The sequence below is a fragment of the Microcaecilia unicolor genome, chromosome 5 (assembly GCF_901765095.1).
Source record: "Microcaecilia unicolor chromosome 5, aMicUni1.1, whole genome shotgun sequence".
Classification (NCBI taxonomy): Eukaryota; Metazoa; Chordata; class Amphibia; order Gymnophiona; family Siphonopidae; genus Microcaecilia; species Microcaecilia unicolor.
The window spans coordinates 40,692,871-40,714,339 of NC_044035.1; the positions used below are offsets into that span (position 1 = coordinate 40,692,871).

At 43.7% G+C, this 21,469-nt stretch overlaps 1 protein-coding gene across 1 annotated transcript in view; it reads right to left on the reverse strand.

Moving 5' to 3' along the window:
* The window catches only part of WBP1L (WW domain binding protein 1 like), a 118,613-nt gene extending 100,475 nt beyond the window's left edge, over window positions 1-18,138 (reverse strand). The window contains exon 1 of the mRNA XM_030202823.1: window positions 17,625-18,138. Within this exon, the coding sequence (XP_030058683.1) occupies window positions 17,625-17,708 (84 nt within the window). The 5' untranslated portion in view covers window positions 17,709-18,138. The remainder of the gene's footprint in view (window positions 1-17,624) is intronic.
* Window positions 18,139-21,469: the final 3,331 nt, after the last annotated feature.

Genomic DNA, 21,469 nt, shown 5'->3' on the forward strand with positions numbered 1-21,469 from the left:
CAGTTGAATGAAGGGGGTGAAAGCCAGATTGAAGTGGATCAAGATGAGCTGTAAGTCCTCCACAGCACCTGAAAGGCAGCCGGTGGTAGAGCTGGGCACCTCTCAGCCAAGAAAAGGCTTAGCAGGGGTTAGGCCGAAGCCAGCATTCCTCCCCCTGAGGGTCGCCTGATCCGATAGAGAATACTGGACTGGTTGCTAAGCGCAGGAGCTTATGCGGCACAATTCACGAGTTCTCTACCTCCACCTGCTGGCGGATGGTCACAACCCATTTATTTGGACGTAATGGAAAGAACAGTTCAAGACACTATCTTTCTAGGGTAGAGAGTTCTTCTGTATTGTATGTTTGTGAAATGTGTACTTGATTATTTCCCTGTGGATATACACTTTATATGCATCCCAAACAATATGGTATTCCATGCCATCTGCTTCATTCATAGAAAAATATTCCTCAGACCTAGTAGAGATGTACAAAAACCCACATCTTAATAGCCCAGTATTGAATCTCCAAGCACTTGAAAGTAAAACAAATCGAGACATGCATGATCCAATATCACGATTGGTTCTATAAATTATTTTACCATATTAAAGGAGCAGAGATTGGGAAACAAATATATAATCAGAGCATAGGAGTTATGTGATGATGACTAAAAAGTAAAGTCAAGATCAGTTGGATGTATTATATGCCATGAATCTATCAAGTTCCATTAAGACAGATGATGCCGTGCAGAAGTGGATTTTAAAATTTCTGGTTTACTAGAAGATCTTCTATCCAAAACCTTAGCCAAAGGTAAGTTCATGTTGCCCTTCATTATGACCGTCTGAACCCGCTAATGCCAATGGTGTGTTTAAATCCTGAAAAAATAAAGGATTGTCTATATTGGGCACATACACATCTAAGAGAGAAACAGTACGAGTGTCATATTTGATTTTTACTAGAACCCAGAGACTCTCTCATATGTATGAAATATAACGGAATAAGTCAAGTGTTTGGCAAGGAGTATTATAACTCCATTCTTCCCAGTGCTTTTTTTGTGCCGGTACGCAACGGTACGGCGTACCGGCACCTTTTTTTTTTTGCTCCCCCCCCCCCCCCCCCCGCCCAGTGAGTCCATGTCCCGCACGCAGTCGCAGTGCCAGCCCCCATTTCCGGCCGCTGCTGCTTCTCTTGTTGAGCAGCAGCGGCCGCTACACAAAGAAAAAGATTTAAAAAAAAAATTCAAACCTGGCTGAAACGCGGCACCCCGGCATTGCAGACAGGCCATTAGGCATTGGCTGTTGCCCCGCAGCTGCTCCTCCTCTTGCCTCTACATCACTGCGCTCCTCCGGGGTCTTCCTCCAGGGGCAGTGACGTAGAGGCAAGAGGAGGAGCGGCTGCGGCTGCGGGGCAACAGCCAATGCCTAATGGCTGTCTATAGTGCTGGGGTGCCGCGTTTCAGCCAGGTTTGAATTTTTTTTTAAATCTTCTTTTTCTTTGTGTAGCGGCCGCTGCTGCTCAACAGGAGAAGCAGCAGCGGCCGGAAATAAGGGCTGGTGCCGCGTGTGTCGCGACTTCGCGCCGTTCGCGGTAAACTTGGCAGGGAGAGGGAAACCAACAGAGGGAAGGATTGGGGAGAGAGAGAAAGAGGGAAACCAACAGAGGGAAGGATTGGGGGGAGAGAGAAAGAGGGAAACCAACAGAGGGAAGGATTGGGAGAGAGAGAAAGAGAGAGGGAAACCAACAGAGGGAAGGATTAGGGGGAGAGAGAGATAGAGGAAACCAACAGAGGAAGGATTGGGGAGAGAGAGAAAGGAGAGAGGGAAACAACAAAGGGAAGGATTGGTGAGAGAGAGAAGAGAGCGGAAACCAACAGAGGGAAGGATTGGTGAGAGAGAGAAAGAGAGAGGGAAACCAACAGAGGGAAGGATTGGGGGAGAGAGAGAGAGAGGGAAACACAACAGAGGGAAGGATTGGGGAGAGAGAGAAAGAGGGAAACCAACAGAGGGAAGGATTGGGGGAGAGAGAAAGAGGGAAAACAACAGAGGGAAGGGATTGGGGGAGAGAGAGAAAGAGGGAAACCAACAGAGGGAAGGATTGGGGGGAGAGAGAAAAGAGGGAAACCAACAGAGGGAAGGATTGGGGGGAGAGAGAAAGAGGGAAACCACAGAGGGAAGGATTGGGGGAGAGAGAAAGAGGGAAACCAACAGAGGAAGGATTGGGGGAGAGAGAAAGAGGGAAAACAACAGAGGGAAGGATTGGGGAGAGAGAGAAAGAGGGAAAACAACAGAAGGGAAGGATTGGGGAGAGAGAAAGAGGGAAACCAACAGAGGGAAGTATTGGGGGGAGAGAGAAAGAGGGAAACCACAGAGGGAAGGATTGGGGAGAGAGAGAAAGAGGGAAACCAACAGAGGGAAGGATTGGGGAGAGAGAGAAAGAGGGAAACCAACAGAGGGAAGGAATTGGGGAGAGAGAGAAAGAGGGAAACCAACAGAGGGAAGGATTGGGGGAGAGAGAGAAAGAGGGAAACCAACAGAAGGGAAGGATTGGGGAGAGAGAGAAAGAGGGAAACCAACAGAGGGAAGGATGGGGGAGAGAGAAGAGGAAACCAACAGAGGGAAGGATTGGGGGAGAGAAAAGAGGAAACCAACAGAGGGAAGGATTGGGGAGAGAGAGAAAGAGGGAAACCAACAGAGGGAAGGATTGGGGAGAGAGAGAGAGAGAGGGAAAACCAACAGAGGAAGGATTGGGGTAGAGAGAAAGAGGGAAAACAACAGAGGGAAGGATTGGGGAAGAGACAGAAGAGGGAACCAACAGAGGGAAGGATTGGGGAGAGAGAGAAGAGAGAGGGAAAACCAACAGAGGGAAGGATTGGGGAGAGAGAGAGAAGAGGGAAACCAACAGAGTGAAGGATTGGGGAGAGAGAAAAGGGAAACCACAGAGGGAAGGATTGGGGAGAGAGAGAAAGAGGGAAACCAACCAGAGGGAAGGATTGGGGAGAGAGGAGAAAGAGAGAGGGAAACCAACAGAGGGAAGGATTGGGGAGAGAGAGAAAGAGAGAGGAAAACCAACAGAGGGAAGGAGGGGGGAGAGAGAGAAGAGAGAGGGAAACCAACAGAGGGAAGGATTGGGGAGAGAGAGAAAGAGAGAGGGAAACCAACAGAGGAAGGATTGGGGAGAGAGAGAAAGAGAGAGGAAACCAACAGAGGGAAGGATTGGGGAGAGAGAGAAAGAGAGAGGGAAACCAACAGAGGGAAGGATTGGGGAGAGAGAGAAAGAGAGAGGAAACCAACAGAGGGAAGGATTGGGGAGAGAGAGGAAAGAGAGAGGGGAAACCAACAGAGGGAAGGATTGGGGGAGAGAGAGAAGAGGAGAGGGAAAACCAACAGAGGGAAGGATTGGGGAGAGAGAGAAAGAGAGAGGGTAAACCAACAGAGGGAAGGGATTGGGGGGAGAGAGAGAAAGAGAGAGGGAAAACCAACAGTGGGAAGGATTGGGTGAGAGAGAGAAGAGAGAGGGAAACCAACAGAGGGAAGGATTGGGGAGAGAGAGAAAGAGAGAGGGAAAACCACAGAGGGAATGGATTGGGGAGAGAGAGAAAGGAGAGGGAACCAACAGATGGAAGATTGGGAGGAGAGAGAAAGAGGGAAACCAACAGAGGGAAGGATTGGGGAGAGAGAGAAGAGGGAAACCAACAGAGGGAAGGATGGGGGAGAGAGAGAAAGAGGGAAACCAACAGAGGGAAGGATTGGGGGGAGAGAGAAAGAGGGAACCACAGAAGGGAAGGATTGGGGAGAGAGAGAAGAGGGAAACAACAGAAGGAAGGATTGGGGAGAGAGAGAAAGAGGGAAACCAACAGAGGGAAGGATTGGGGGAGAGAGGAAAGAGAGAGGGAAACCAACAGAGGGAAGGATTGGGGAGAGAGAGAAAGAGGGAAACCAACAGAGGGAAGGATTGGGAGAGAGAGAAAGAGGGAAACCAACAGAGGGAAGGATTGGGGGAGAGAGAGAGAGAGGGAAACCAACAGAGGAAGGATTGGGGAGAGAGAGAGAGAGAGGAAACCAACAGAGGGAAGGATTGGGGAGAGAGAGAAAGAGGGAAACCAACAGAGGGAAGGATTGGGGAGGAGAAAGAGGGAAACAACAGAGGAAGGATTGGGGAGAGAGAGAAAGAGGGAAACCAACAGAGGGAAGGATTGGGGGAGAGAGAAAGAGGGAAACCAACAGAGGGAAGGATTGGGGGAGAGAGAAAGAGGGAAACAACAGAGGGAAGGATTGGGGAGAGAGAGAAAGAGGGAAACCAACAGAGGGAAGGATTGGGGAGAGAGAAAAGAGGGGAAACCAACAGAGGAAGGATTGGGGAGAGAGAGAAAGAGGGAAACAACAGAGGGAAGGATTGGGGGAGAGAGAAAGAGGGAAACCAACAGAGGGAAGGATTGGGGAGAGAGAGAGAGAAAGAGGGAAACCAACAGAGGGAAGGATTGGGGAGAGAGAAAGAGGGAAACCAACAGAGGGAAGGATTGGGGAGAGAGAGAAGAGGGGAAACCAACAGAGGGAAGGATTGGGGAGAGAGAGAAAGAGGGAAACCAACAGAGGGAAGGATGGGGAGAGAGAGAAAGAGAGAGGGAAACCAACAGAGGGAAGGATTGGGGGAGAGAGAGAAAGAGGGAAAACAACAGAGGGAAGGATGGGGGGAGAGAGAGAAGAGGGAAACCAACAGAGGGAAGGATTGGGGAGAGAGAGAAAGAGGGAAACCAACAGAGGGAAGGATTGGGGGAGAGAGAGAAGAGGGAAACCAACAGAGGGAAGGATTGGGGAGAGAGAGAAAGAGGGAAAACAACAGAGGGAAGGATTGGGGAGAGAGAGAGAGAGGGAAACCAACAGAGGGAAGGATTGGGGGAGAGAGAGAAAGAGAGGGAAACCAACAGGGGAAGGATTGGGGAGAGAGAGAAAGAGGGAAACCAACAGAGGGAAGGATTGGGAGAGAGAGAAAGAGGGAAAACAACAGAGGGAAGGATTGGGGGAGAGAGAGAAGAGAGAGGGAAACCAACAGAGGGAAGGATTGGGGAGAGAGAAAGAGGGAAACAACAGAGGGAAGGATTGGGGAGAGAGAAAGAGGGAAACCAACAGAGGGAAGGATTGGGGAGAGAGAAAGAGAGAGGGAAACCAACAGAGGGAAGGATTGGGGAGAGAGAGATGGAAACCAACAGAGGGAAGGATTGGGGAGAGAGAAAGAGAGAGGGAAACAACAGAGGAAGGATTGGGAGAGAGAAAAGAGGGAAACCAACAGAGGGAAGGATTGGGGAGAGAGAGAAAGAGGGAAACCAACAGAGGGAAGGATTGGGGAGAGAGAGGGAAACAACAGAGGGAAGGATTGGGAGAGAGAGAAAGAGGGAAACCAACAGAGGGAAGGATTGGGGAGAGAGAGAAAGAGAGAGGGAAACCAACAGAGGGAAGGATTGGGGGGAGAGAGAAGAGGGAAAACAACAGAGGGAAGGATTGGGGAGAGACAGAAAGAGGGAAACAACAGAAGGAAGGATTGGGAGAGAAAGAGGGAAACCAACAGAGGAAGGATTGGGGAGAGAGAGAAGAGGGAAACCAACAGAGGGAAGGATTGGGGAGAGAGAGAAAGAGGGAAACCAACAGAGGGAAGGATTGGGGAGAGAGAGAAAGAGGAAACCAACAGAGGGAAGGATTGGGGGAGAGAGAAGAGGGAAACAACAGAGGGAAGGATTGGGGAGAGAGAGAGAAAGAAAGAGGGAAACCAACAGAGGGAAGGATTGGGGAGAGAGAGAAAGGAGGGGAAACCAACAGAGGGAAGGATTGGGGATGAGAGAGGGAAACCAACAGAGGGAAGGATTGGGTGAGAGAGAGAACCAACAGAGGGAAGGATTGGGGAGAGAGAGTAAAACACAGAGGGAAGGATTGGGGGAGAGAGAGAAAGAGGGAAACCAACAGAGGGAAGGATTGGGGAGAGAGAGAAAGAGAGAGGGAAACCAACAGAGGGTGAAGGATTGGGGAGAGAGAGAAAGAGAGAGGGAACCAACAGAGGGAAGGATTGGGGAGAGAGAGAAAGAGAGAGGGAAACCAACAGAGGGAAGGATTGGGGGGAGAGAGAAAGAGGGAAACCAACAGAGGGAAGGATTGGGGAGAGACAGAAAGAGAGAGGGAAACCAACAGAGGGAAGGATTGGGGAGAGACAGAAAGAGAGAGGGAAACCAACAGAGGAAAGGATTGGGGAGAGAGAGAAAGAGGGAAACCAACAGAGGGAAGGATTGGGGAGAGAGAGGAAAGAGGGAACAAACAGAGGAAGGATTGGGGAGAGAGAGGGAAAACAGATGGAAGGATGGGGAAGAGAGAGGGAAAAACAGAGGGAAGGATGGGGAGAGAGGGGAAAAAAAGATGGAAGGATGGGGAGAGAGAGGGAAAAACACAGATGGAAGGATTGAGGAGAGAGGGAAAAACAGATGGAAGGATGGGGAAGAGAGAGGGAAAACAGATGGAAGGATGGGAAAGAGAGAGGGAAAACAGATGGAGAGAGAGGGGGAAAACAGATGGAAGGATGGGGAGGAGAGGGAAAACGGAAAGATGGGCCGAGAGAAAGAGGGAAGATGCGGATGGAAGAATGCAGAAAGAAATAGAGGAGACACTGGAGGGATGGGGAGAGAAAGCAGAGCGCTGGAGGAAAGGGGAATAGAGAAAGACTGGAGAATAAGAGGAAGTGGCATGGGGAGAACAAGGGTGAGGAAAGATGAAAAGCCACAGGTTAGATGAAGGAAATTAAAGAATGGATAGTAAGAATGAATTAAATCTGGACAGAGAGAGCCTGAAAATATTGAAGAAAGCAAAGAAAAAGGAGACAAAAATGACAATGGCACAGAAGAGTTAAGCGAAAACAAAGGAAAGGAGAATCACAGACTGGGACCAATATGGAAAGAAAAACAGTCACCAGACAACAAAGGTAGAAAAAAAATCATTTTATTTTCATTTTAGTGTTTGTAATATGTCCAATTTGAGAATTTACATTGGCTGTCTTATTTTGCACTGGGTATACTTGAGCTGTAAGAGCTTACAGAGATTATTTATAATGAAAAAAATCACGTTATTTTTTTCTCCTATAGTACTATAATATTTTCAATGATGTCTGTTTATATGCGCCATGGCTGGTATAGGGGTGTGGTTAATGTGGGTGTGGCTATCATAGGGGTGGAGCCATATGTGGTGACCCCGCCCATAATGGGTACCGGCACCTTTTTTTCTACAAAAAAAGCACTGATTCTTCCTGCCATACACTGGTGAGAAAAAACAAAAAAAAGTCCTTTAGCCATTCCTACTTAATCTTAACTGCCTCCTGTGTACACAGATGCGATTCTTGCAGGAATACAATTGCAGGGTTAAAATGTCTGAAATACTAATTTTTTTCTCTTGATGGGGTTCTGTACGCCTTTAACCTTTAGGGCCCCGTTTACCAAGCAGCGCCAAGTGTGTGTTAGTGTTTCTAATGCACACGCTAAACGCTAAGTCGCCCATAGGAACATATAGGCAACTAGCATTTAGTGCGCGCTAAAAATGCTATTTCGGTTTAGTAAACAGGGTCCTTCGAGTAAGAAAATTCATAGCCACGATCTTTGGGTTTTTCTCACAATTCGAATGAGGATGAAGCAAGACCGTTGGATATTTTGTTAGTGACTGCATTAGAAACCATTATGGCAGAATGGAAAGATAATTCCAAAGTGAATGATGTGTTTCTTCTGGTGGAATAATTTATGTCTAATATTCAAATATGAATCTAATGACTGAACATACAAAATCTCACACAAAACATATCAAGCTAAGTTTTGCTCCTCCTGACAATTGGTCCGATGTAAATATTTAACCATTATACGTGTTGCTTTTTCTCTTTTGATTCTATCAAATGTGCCTTCTAAGCTTTAGTGACATACTTTTTATTGTTCATTGCATCATGAGGATTGTTCTGTTTCTTGTTTACTTGTTTGTAACTAAAAATTTCAATAAAGATATACGAACAAAAAAATATTTTTCATATACTGCCATGACTAACTAGCATATCTAGGTGATTTACAATGAGCACTGAGCTTTAACAGAGGAAGCAATGTGAAATCAGAGATCATTTCAGTAGGATTTAGCACAGTAGTCCCCCATATTAATTGTAATCAAATTTAAATCATTATTTGACTGAATATAAATGATGTATTCGGGGCTGAATCGAATAAGAATACTCATTACAGTCCTAATCAGAAACATCAGGTAGGGATGCTAAGAAAGGCAGAGTAAACATTGATAAATGGGATTAGTTTGAGGAAAGCAGTCAGAACACTATAGCTACCAGAGTAGCCTAGCAGGAGGAAGATACAGGAGCTGTGAACCTGAAGATGACACTAATTCTGCTACCTCCACTCACAAGTGTGGTAAGGTCACTCACTAAAATCACCAGATCCAGAGGAAGAAGATAAAATAATTCATCTGTATTCATTATGCATGTAGAAAGAACACCAAATCCGAAAAGGAAAGTTTGGATGTACCTGTTCAATTTCTTTTCTTTATATCCCACTGGACCAGTCCAGATGAGTGGGTTATGTTCCCCTGCCAGCAGATGCTGCCAGAGGGGAAGAAAAAAAACAAACCCAAAACACTTCTTCCCTTGGTTCATTAATCTCATCCCATGGTTTTTCCTACCATCTCTATGCTGATGACTCCCAAATCTGCCTTTCTACCCCTGATATCTCACCTTGCATCCAAACCAAAGTTTCAGCGTGCTTGTCTGACATTGCTGTCTGGATGTCTCAACGCCACCTGAAATTAAATATGACCAAAACCGAGCTTCTCATTTTCCCCCCCCAAACCCACCTCCCCGCTCCCCCCGTTTTCTATTTCTGTTGATGGCTCTCTCATTCTCCCTGTCTCCTCAGCTCGAAACCTTGGGGTCATCTTTGACTCTTCTCTCTTCTCCTCTGCTCATATCCAGCAGATTGCCAAGACCTGTCGTTTCTTTCTTTACAACATCCATAAAATCCGCCCCTTTCTTTCCGAGCACTCTACCAAAACCCTCATCCACACCCTTGTCACCTCTCGTTTAGACTACTGCAATCTGCTTCTTGCTGGCCTCCCACTTAGTCACCTCTCCCCTCTCCAGTCGGTTCAAAACTCTGCTGCCCGTCTCATCTTCTGCCAGGGTCGCTTTACTCATACTACCCCTCTCCTCAAGACCCTTCACTGGCTCCCTATCAGTTTTCGCATCCTGTTCAAACTTCTTCTACTAACCTATAAATGTACTCACTCTGCTGCTCCCCAGTATCTCTCCACACTCGTCCTTCCCTACACCCCTTCCCGTGCACTCCGCTTCATGGATAAATCCTTCTTATCTGTTCCCTTCTCCACTACTGCCAACTCCAGACTTCGCGCCTTCTGTCTCGCTGCACCCTACGCCTGGAATAAACTTCCTGAGCCCCTACGTCTTGCCCATCCTTGGCCACCTTTAAATCTAGACTGAAAGCCCACCTCTTTAACATTGCTTTTGACTAGTAATCACTTGTAACCACTCGCCTCCACCTACCCTCCTCTCTTCCTTCCGTTCACATTAATTGATTTGCTTACTTTATTTTTTGTCTATTAGATTGTAAGCTCTTTGAGCAGGGACTGGTCTTTCTTCTATGTTTGTGCAGCGCTGCATATGCCTTGTAGCACTATAGAAATGCTAAATAGTAGTAGTAGTACTCAAAGATGACTTAGGAAAGAGATGGTGAATAAGACTGAAAATATTATAATGCTTCTGTATAGCTCCATGGTGCTACCTCATCTTGAGTATTGGGTTCAGTTCTGGTTGCCAAACCTCAAAGAAGACATAGCGGACTTAGAAAAGGTTCAAAGAAGAGTGACCAAAATGATAAAGGGGTTGGAACTCTTGTGTAAGAGGAAAGGCTAAAGAGGTTAGGGCTCTTCAGCTTGGAAAAGAGACAGATGAGGGGAGATGATTGAGGTCTACAAAATCATGAGTGGTGTAGAATGAGTAGAAGTAAATCAATTTTTTCACTTGTTCCAAAAATATAAAGACTAGGGGAAACTCAAGGAAGGGTATTTCCTCCCAAATAGGGAGAAAATACTTTTTCACTCAATTAATAGTTAGGCTCTGGAACTCTTTGCCAGAGGATGTGGTAACAGCGGTTAATGTAGTCGGGTTTAAAAAAGGTTTGGACAAGTTCCTGGAGGAAAGTCCATAATTTGCTATTGAGAGACATGGGGAGGCAGCTGCTTGCCCCGGGATTGGTAGCATGGAATGTTGCTAATAACTGGGTTTCTGCCAGGTACTTTTTACCTGGTTTGGCCACTGTTTGGAAACGGGATACTGGGTTAGATTGGTCTGACCCAGTATGGCTACACTTGTGTTCTTATGACTTAACCCTCATTATATGGGGCTGAAGGCAGTCTTATGTTTTGGATTTCTGATTCACTCCCAAAAAGCCAAACCTGGTATAGACAAAATTTCATGGTCACTAACCCAGAAGTGAGAATTATATTCACCAAGGGAAACTACCTTCCAAGTGGGCTACAACATACTAACTGTTAGCTTTCTGAATCTGTCAGACTGAGAACCCTTGCCTGCTTTGGCTTCCATGTATGGGTTCTCGATTGATTTGGCAAATGAAACAGAAAATTATGTCCTACCTAATCATTTTATTTGGTTACAGCAGATGAATCCAAAGACTTGTGGGTTGTGACCATCTACCAGCAGGTGAATATTTGCATGCAGTGGAGGCAGTGCATGCAAATCTCTCATGAATATTCATTGTGGATATCCTAAAAACCTGACTGGCAGGGATGCCTCCAGGACCAGGTTTGGGCACCACTGGACTAGCTGAAGCAAATGAAAGTAAATAGTCAGCAGGAGAAAAAAAAATTAAGTACATACAATTAGATCAAAGCAAAAACTGATCTTCCCTGGCTCCAAGTTTTCAAAATATTTTTCATCCCTGCCTACATGAAAGTCTTGCACATATGTGCGGGTACACCATTTAAATTTACATGTTAAACTAGTGAGTTTTGCCCAACAACCTATGGCTTTAAACTGAAAGTTTCTGTTTTGGACAATGAGAAGTACTACCATCAACATGAATTTAACTGTAAAAACAATGATAAACTCAGCAATGTGCACAGAATCATGGCTTCCAGAGAATAATTGGGAAATGTAGCAAATACATTGCACAATAACATCATGTCTAGCTTGAGGTTTCTTGGAAGATTAGTTGCCTATTTGGAAAAGCTAAAAGCAGATGGGAAAAGTATTCAGGAGAGCAAATATGCCAAAGAAAGGAAAGAAAAAAACAAACCTAAAAACAGTAAAACATCAGGACAAGACTTTTTAAATATAATTATTGCACATAAACACATGCCCCAGCTATATCCTATCAAATGCTCCAGACTTTTGCATCAATATTTTCCATAAATATATGTGTTCAATGCTACTGAATGGTTCCTTACTTATGGAGAAAGAATTCTAACTCTTATTCCAAAAAAATCCACTGGGGAAATGGAATGATGTGACAAATTACAGACCAGTGGCCTCTCTGTACCCCTGTTCATAAAGGTCAAGGAAAATCTAATAGCTAAACAATTAATGGACTGTCAGACTTTTCCTTGCTATTACACCCAATCAGGCTTCAGACCTAATTACAGCACCAAAACAGTGCTCGTCACATCATCATCCAAATTCAGACGATTACTAAGAACAGGAAGAAAAATTATCCTATTACAATTCGATACGTCCAGTGCTTTTGACGTGGTAGATCATAAAATATCTACATTTCTCAATAAGACAGGAATATGTGGAAACGTTCTCAAATCTAGAACATACAAGTCAAAATATCTGGATCCACTTCCTCTGCTTGGTTCTCAGATTGTGGAATGCCCCAAGGTTCTCGTACATCTCCCATCCTCTAACATAATGATGGAATTTTTAGGCTGTCTCCTGGAAGCCCAGTGATTATAGTCTTTTATTTATGCAGATGACGTGACCATCTACATACCTTCCAATATTCAGTTATAAGATACCCTAGACATAATTCAGACCACCTTAAACCTAATGGAGAACTGGAAATCCTCTCTCCACCTAAAACTAAATAGGGAGAAAAACACATTTCTTATAATCCATAATCCCAATAACTTCCCAACCCAGTTTAGCTTCACCATCAACCAAGTAATCTACCCACTGGAAACATTTCTGAAAATTCTCTGAATTGTTATAGATCAACAATTAACAGGAGAAGACTAAGTTAACACCATGGTATCCAAGACCTTCAGATCATTATGGACGTTAGATCCTTTTTCCCATCCAAATGGTCCTATCACAACTAGACTACTGTAATGCATATTACCTAGGCAATTAATCTTTAATCAAAAAATGCAAACTACCTTAAACACAGCTGCAAGACCTGTGTTGAGAGCTTCAAAATTTGACAGAGCTTTTCCCTTACTTTCCAAACTATTCTGGCTTCCAATCAAAGCTAGAATAATCTACAAAACCTGCACATTAATTTACAAAATAATACACTTGGATTTAATTGATTTATCGGCTCGAAAAGCATCCGTAAAATCCAGAAAATAACTTATACTTCATTATCCTAACTATAAAAACATCAATTTCAAGTCTATATTATGCAAAGATTTCTCACATAGGCACTAAATGATGGAATTGATTTTTATCAGTTGAAATAAAACAAATTTCTAGTTAATTAATATTCTGAAAATTTCTGAAAAAAAAAGACTTTGCAAAATTCCTTAAATGAGTAGGTTATTGAATTCTAGTATTTCTGTAAAAGCTATGAACTCTAGCTAAGTTATTAACAGATTGATCTCTACATCAATATTTGTATCTGCTTTTACTTAACTGTTGTAAGCCACATAGAGCTGAATAACTGATATTGAGATTATGTGGGCTATATAAGAACCAAAATAAATAAAAATAAAAAAGAATTTGTTATATGAGGAAATACAAAAGTGCACTGTGAGACTTTAAAAATTGAATAGGTAGGAATAAGTGAAAGTTGATTAAAAAAAAAAAAAAACCTGAACTGCAGGGCTACAGAAGACAGACAAACTATTTTGAGAAAACTTGACTGTATTCATGAATGGGTGGCTAACAACCAAAAGCAGGCAAAGCACTAGGGCTGAAGAGGATACATCTGAGGCTTTTGAGGGAAGTTGGAAAAATCCCAGTGGCTCCACTGTTTGACACTGTCAATACTTCCTTAGAGAGTGGCTCTGAAGGACAGGAGGGAGGCAGATGTGGCTCCTCTTTAGAAAAAGAAAAACGGAGGAAATTGAAAACTACAGACTGGTAAGTCTGACCTTAGTAAGTAAATTAATGGTGTTGCTGCTGAAACAGAAGATAGTGCAGTTTCTGGAATCCAGTGGATTGCAGGATCCAAGGCATAATGGTTTTACTACGTTCTTATCAGATCAATATAATCCATTTCTTTGGCTAGGTTACCAAAGTTGGATTTGGGGAGTGCACTTGATGTGGTTTATTTTGATTTCAGCAAGGCCATTGGTATGGTTCTACATAAGTGAAACTGAGCACCCTTAGTATGGGCCCCAAAAGTAATTTATTGGATTAGAAACTGGCCGAGTAGGAAACAAAGAGGCATATTTTCAAAGCACTTAGCCTTCCAAAGTTCCATAGAAACCTCTGGAACTTTGGAAGGCTAAGTGCTTTGAAAATATGCCTCAAAGGATCATAGTAAATGTGAATTCACTGCAAGGAGAAACATATCAGTGGTGTGCAGGGTCACATATTTGGGCTACAAAAAAAAAAAAACCCCAAAACACACAAAGGAGCAGGAGAAGATCTTTTATGCATTAAACAGTAGAATCTGGAGGTGACCATATTTAATGATCTTAAGGTGGCCAAACAGGTAGATAAGGCAATGGTAAAAGCCAAAGCATGCTCAAGTGTCTAGAGCAGGGGCTCTCATCCCAAATACACCAGTCAGATTTTTTGGGATATGCCCTGCCACTTTTTTTTTTGGTTACATTTGTACCCCGCGCTTTCCCACTCATGGCAGGCTCAATGCGGCTTACATGGGGCAATGGAGGGTTAAGTGAGTTGCCCAGAGTCACAAGGAGCTGCCTGTGCCTGAAGTGGGAATCGAACTCAGTTCCTCAAGACCAAAGTCCACCACTAACCACTAGGCCACTCCTCCACTCCACTTTGTGTGCAAACCTCTCTCATACTTACTCTTTGTGGAAATATAGAAAACCCAGCTGGCTGACTGTGTCCCGAGGACTGGGTTGAGAACCTCTGGTCTAGAGAAAGGAGTGACCAGCGTGAAAGAGAAGTGTAATGCCTCTTAAGCCTTCATCATAAAGATCTAAATATGTATAGCTTGGAGCAGTGGTTCTCAACCCAGTCCTTGGGACACACCTAGGCAGCCAGGTTATCAGGACACCCATAATGAAAAGATGAGAGATTTGCATACAGTAGAGAGATAGTACACGTAAACAGAACATGGGCTATACTGCAGAGTTGCAACAATGTATGTATGAAGGAATAGGGGTTGGGGGAATAGTATGGGAGAGACTGCATGTTTGATTCTCTTGATATTTTTGGAGACACAAAAAAAAATTGCTGATACATTTCAAATTCCTTATTAACATGTCTAGATGCAGAATGGCTCTGTGAAATCAGTACCAGAACCTCTTTTAGTTAAGACCTTCCAGAAATCAAATGTGACTGAAATCACCACTAAAAATGTGCCAAAGTTTACAGATTACGAAAATCCACTTGCCTGCTTTCCTAAAGCAGAGATATTCCTGGTGGGAAAAAGTCCCATGGGAGGAAAAAGCTGAAAAGCAGATTCCTTTCATTGATGTTCCGAATATAAATTTGTAACACAAAGGGCCACTTACAATGTACAATAACCCAGTGTTCTTTAATGCGAGTCCTGCGAGCCAGTGGAGGCCCCCATTGATTCACCTCAAACATTCCCTTGGCTGCTCTGGATATTCCTCTGATCTGCTCCAAATGTCGTCTCTCCCCCACCCCCCCACCCCCCACACACACACACACACTAAACTGCACTTGCCTCTGGTGCCTGCCATCTTTCAAAATGGCACTCTAATGAAATGTTTAGGGGTCAGTCAGCCAAATAAGGTTGCCCCTACATCAGAAGGTAACAGTAAGGGGTCAGAAGAATACCCATACTGGGTCAGACCAATGGTCTATCTAGCTTCCAACAGTGGCCAATGTACCTGGCAGAAACCCAAATAGTCAAAAAGAGTAAAAGGGGAAAGCATTGCATAAACAAGTAGTAGAATACAGGAGTACACAAAACATGGCAAAATATCTTAAAGATGTGGAGGACTAGCCTAGTGGTTAGAGCACCAGTCTTAACATCCAGAGGTGGCCCCGTTCAAATCCCACTGCTGCTCCTTGTGATCTTGGGCAAGTTACTTAACCCTCCATTGCCTCAGGTACAAAATTAGATTGTGAGCCCACCAGGAACAGAGAAATACCCAGTGTACCTGAATGTAACTCGCCTTGAGCTACTACTGAAAACGGCGTAAGCATAATCTAAATAAACAAACAAACTTGCTGCAACTTTCAATACTTATGATAGAAAGGCATCATACAAAAGAAAAACAGGCCACTGGATCTCCTACAGCGCACAGCTATTTCAGATCTGGAGCACTCTCAATTGTATTATCATCTGCCTCTAAAGCCTATTGACGTTTTATTGCTTAAACACTTAATAGATAAAAGCATCCAATCAAAAAGGTATAGATATGTAACAGCCAGCGACCAAGGTACAGCGCTGTAGGAGATATTCTACAGCGCTGCTCCCTTTAAGATATTTTGCCACCCTTTGTGCACTCCTGTATTCTATTTACAAGAAACCCAAATAGCAGCAATATTCCATGCTAATAATCCAAGGGTAAGCAGTGGCTTCCCCCATGTCTATCTCAATAGCAGACTATAATAGCAGGAACATAAGAATGTCCATACTGGGTCAGACCAATGGTCCATCTAGCCAAGTATCCTGTTTCCAACAGGTGCCAAGTCAGGTCACAAGTACCTGGCAGAAACCCAAATAGTGGCAACATTCCATGCTACCAATCCCATGCTGCTTCCCAGTGTCTGTCTTAATAGCAGACTACGCAAACTGCTGTTAGCGCATTCACTGGCAATGAGTTCCAGAGCTTAACTATTCTTTGAGTGAAAAAATATTTCACTCATTGTTTTAAAAGCATTTCCATGTAATTTCATTGTCTCCCCTGGTCTTTGTACTTTTTGAAAGAGAGAAAAATTGATTCACTTTTACTCATTCTACACCACTTAGTATTTTGTAGACCTCAATCATATCCCCCCCCCCCCCCCCCCTCAGATCTCTTATCCAAGCAGAAAAATGATAGTCCCAGAGATAAAAGCAATTGTGCATTGCTCCTGCTTTAGAAGTAGGTTTTGGTCAGGGAGAAGGAGTCAGGTAGCAAAAGCCTAGGTAGGGGGAGGAGAATTCGAGAAAGCAACAGATTGATGGGAATGGGCATCTCTGGCACACATTGGAGGGTGTTGTGGCCCTGTGTAAAAAGATATTCGTCTACTCTCCTTCAGCCCTTTTGGATCCAAGGCAGCCCCGATTTAGAAAAGCACTGCAATAACTCCATTAACACATGTTATTTGTTGCAACACATAAAATAGGTCCTGGAGTAAATAACTTGTTGTGGTAAATAACATACAAAAAATGCCTTTAAAGTACCATTAGCAGAATTACCTCCTTAATCTTTGTTCTAGAATATTTTACAGCTCTAAGGTTTAGTGTATGGTCATCGCCAATACTAAAAATGTATATTATGAATACAGTATCCTCCTAAAAGTACTATTACTTTTAACTTGCTTATAACAATTTTTAATTCAATAAAAATATATCACACAAAACAGATGTTACAAATAAACATTTAAAAAGAGTTGAACTAAAATATCAAGTTTTAACAATATAGATATTTTTATGAGCTGCAACTACTGATCATTGGTAGTTTTTAGTGGCCCTCCCCTTTCGCCCTCCAGTTACTTTAAGACTAAATAATATGTTGCAACTTCTGTGTGGCACGCTGCAATCAATATCTGTGCTAACAGTCTACTCCTAGTTCAAAAACACCCTCCCAAGCTCTCTCAACCTTCTGAGCCACCAAAGAACTGCAAAGCAAAGAACAGCTGTGCACTGTCACACAAGTATAACAAAGAAGTCACTGGCGTGTAGTTTGGGGGTGGAAGTACTTCAACTAAGAACAGAATTAAGGGAAAACAAAGCAAGAAGTACAATAAGTATTATACCAGTAGAACCCGCACACTGGTGCGTGTATACGCGAATATAGACACGTCCAGCGTTTTTCCTACTTTAGTTCAAGTAAATCAAGTTAGGTCTAAGTTTGTTTTTCCTCCTAGACAATACGCGATAGACTCTACTAAGTGCAGTACAAGTAGAGATTTCCTCCACAGCTATTTGCTCCGCCTGTTCAAGGCTCCAGAGCCCTTCAGAACACGGCCTCATCAAAACATCAACGTATAAACACAAAATAAACCCCCCCCATAAGCGAAAGTGAAAACAGGAGCAGGAAAGGCTCGGTCCACCTTTACTAACCTGAACCTCGGCCGCGGCGGAGGGGCTGCTGGGGGCGGCCTGGGCCAGCAACAGGGCTACACTGACCGCCTGCGTCCCCCTCATGACCGTCTTCAGCCCCCTCGGAACCGACGCGCGAGAAAGCCGCTCCCGTCACCGTCCGCCGCGCGGCCAGCTGCTTTCTGCTGCGCCTACCTAACTATAGCCGAATCGGAGGCAACCGAACCCGACCCGGACCGCGCTTCTGATTGGGCAGCGCTTCGCTGAAGTTTCTTTTCAAAGGCCAACAACAGGGTCGCCGCTCATTGGTTAGCGGCAGAGGGGAACGCAGCCATTTTGCGTGTGGCAAAGAGCGATAGCGCCGCTTTGGCTTCTTGGATTTGGCAGTGAGCGAACCAGTGGTGGAGAAAACGCGTCCGTCTGCCTTATGCGATACCGAAGAGCAAAGGGCACAACAGTAATCACACAATTGAGACGAGCCAAAGGAACCTTGCCATAAATGTACTAGCAAGCATGCCCGTCGCCCACCGGTTGGGTACTTTCCGGCTTCCGCGGTCATAGCAATGATGACGACACGTCATTAAGATAGACTGATTTGCGATCTGGGTGTAACCTCGGTGGACTGCATGGGGTTCAGGAAGTCAGCTGATTTGGCTTAAAGAGACAGGAACGAGGCCATTTAAAGAGCTAGCTTACTGCCGTTTTGGCTAGTTGGAAACTTACTAAATGTGCTGAAAAACGAGGAGGACATAAGGTGGAACACGTAAGATGAAAGCAAAAAAAAAGAAAAAAACATAGATAAAAACGATTAAAAAACCCCAACGTGATTATGGTTAATCTAAGCTTTATTTCATGAGGTTGACACCTTTTCCCTTATTACAGTGGTTCTCAACCCATTCCCAGTCTTTAGGACACACCTAGCCAGTCAGGCTTTTGGAATACCTACAATGAATATGCATAAGATAAATCTGAATGCATTACCTCAATTGTATGCAAATCTGTCTCATGCATATTCATGGTTGGTATCCTGAAAGTCTGACTGGCTACGTCTCGAGGACTAGGTTGAGAACTCCACTCTATCTGGTATGTTGTGAGAATAAGGTGTTTGACTTCTATGAAGGAACGGAAGGCAGGTGCAATTGTTACCTAGCCAAAAATGGCTGCCATACAATCTCTTGATGCTTGTGGACTCACCCCATGATGAGCTAGGCCCGTTGCTCAGACTCCTGTCATGGGCTCCATTAACTACTCTTTTTGCCATTCATTCATTTATTACATTTCTTACCAGATCACCTAAATGTACCTGGTGAGTTACAGTGTGCTGCGCCAAAGACTGTACAGACAGTGCAACTGCACAGGGCACAAATATAGAGGGGTGCAAAAATTGTTCACAACTCACAATTTCCTCTCATTGTCAGCTGCAATGTGGGCAAGGTGGAGGGATGGGCAACAGTGGGCAAGTTGCACATCTGCACACAACTATGGAACGCACTACCGAAAGCCATAAAAACAATGCAAGACCTAGCTGTCTTCCGAAGGCCATTGAAAACTGACCTGTTCAAGAAGGCATACCATAAACAACCATCCTAATTTCTAAATAACAAGACTGATCACGAACTAGACAGAACAGAACTCTTATCACTTGACTGACTAACCTCACTGCTATTAATGAACAAGCACTACCACTTTAATCCTAATGTCTAAAATGTTTCTCTATAAATGATGACTCAACATATGTTACAATCCAATCTATTACTCAGGAACTTATATGCAATACCATAAAGTATTCTACTTTACCATGTATGTACGCACCTTATGCAATACCACTTTAATCCTTATGTCGAAAACAATCTTTCTATAATTGATGACCTAACATATGTTACAATCCAATCTACCACTCAGAAACCTATATGCAATACCATAATGTATTATTCTTTACCATGTATGTACGCACCTTAATGCAATACCATTTGTAATTCTGTTAACCGGAAATGGCAATCACCATTACGGCAAATGTAAGCCACATTGAGCCTGCAAATTGGTGGGAAAATGTGGGATACAAATGCTATAAATAAATAAATAAAAATAATGCAACCATAGTTCTGTCCTGTCCTGTCCTGAATTACAGCATTGAACACACGACACGCATATTGTAATTTGTATTTTTTACTGTTATATCAATCAAAAAACACAAGCAAATTTTGAATAACATATAAGCCTACATGATAGACAAGGTGAAGCAGCTAGCTGGGCACACCAAATATTATACTTGTGAAAAGTCTTGCTGTCGGGGGGTGGGGGGCCTCCATCCCATCCAGGGACTAGTTCTAAATAATGAACTATCTCCCTGTCCACTGATGATACAGCGAGTGACAATTATTTCTTCATTCTTGTCCCTCATGGTTCAGGTTTCCACCAAGGGTCTGAGGCTAATACAATTTTATCTATCACTCCCCTTCCCATCACCCTGGAGCCCATAAGGATATTCATTGACACGATTCCTATAATGCAATATTAAACAGGTCAAGATGAATATCTGATAGATGTACTTTACTGAGGAAATGCGAAGAAATGCAAAGTGATGCACTTTGGGAGTAGAAATCCATGGGAGACGTATGTGTTAGGCGGTGAGAGTCTGATATGTACAGACGGGGAGAGGGATCTTGGGGTGATAGTATCTGAGGATCTGAAGGCGAAGAATCAGTGTGACAAAGCGGTGGCTGTATCTCTCCACACTCGTCCTTCCCTACTCCCCGTGCGCTCCGATCCATGGATAAATCCTTCTTATCTGTTCCCTTCTTCACTACTGCCAATTCCAGACTTCGCTCCTTCTGTCTCGCTGCACCCTACGCCTGGAATAAACTTCCTGAGCCCCTACGTCTTACGCCATCCTTGACCATCTTTAAATCTAGATTGAAAGCCCACCTCTTTCACATTGCTTTTGACTTGTAACCACTTGTAACCTCTCGCTTCCACCTACCCTCCTCTCCTCTTTCCTCTACACATTAATTGATTTGCTTGCTTTATTATTTTTTGTCTATTAGATTGTAAGCTTTTTGAGCAGGAACTGTCTTTCTTCCATGTTTGTGCAGCGCTGTGTACGCTTTGTAGCACTATATAAATGTTAAATAGTAGTAGTAGTAGTAGAGAGATGCTTGACTATGGGGGAAGGTGGGAAAGAGAAAAGGAAATAATTTATTTATTTATTGCATTTGTATCCCACATTTTCCCACCTTTTTGCGGGTTCAGTGTGGCTTACAATATGATATAAGTGAAGGAAATACAATTTGTTACAACTTGGTTATGGATTACATTGTGTAGAGTTAAGTGAGACAATCGAAGTAACGTTATGGAATATAACAATGGAACACAGACATTGAAACCTTGGAAGGGGACAATGAGAGGCTTAAAGGGCCATATTAAGGCTTTGAATAGGGGAAGGGATACAAATGCTAGACACGGGAGAAGGGGAAGAGAAGAAAAATGGAAATACCGCACACAAGGCATGGGAGAAGATGGAAGGGGGAGTTAGTGAGAGGCTGGAGGAGAAGTCAGCACAAGAGGGGAGGAATGAGAGAGCTCAGGTAAGGTAGATGAAAAGCTGTTGATTAAGAAAAAAGGAGACTAATGACAGAATGGTGAGAAGGAGGTGTGAAATTAGAGTGGTTTGAAAAGCAATAACAATAAATAGAAGAAAGTTGAAAGTGATAGATGGTTGTCAGAGATAAGTGTAGGGGAGGAAGTGAAGAGATGAGATAAAAGAAGTGGCAATGGACAGGACCTGGGAACAGAGTTAAGAGAAGACAGATAAGAGCAAGCAGAAACTAGAGACTGAAATATAAAAACAGGCAAAGGTAGAAAAAAAT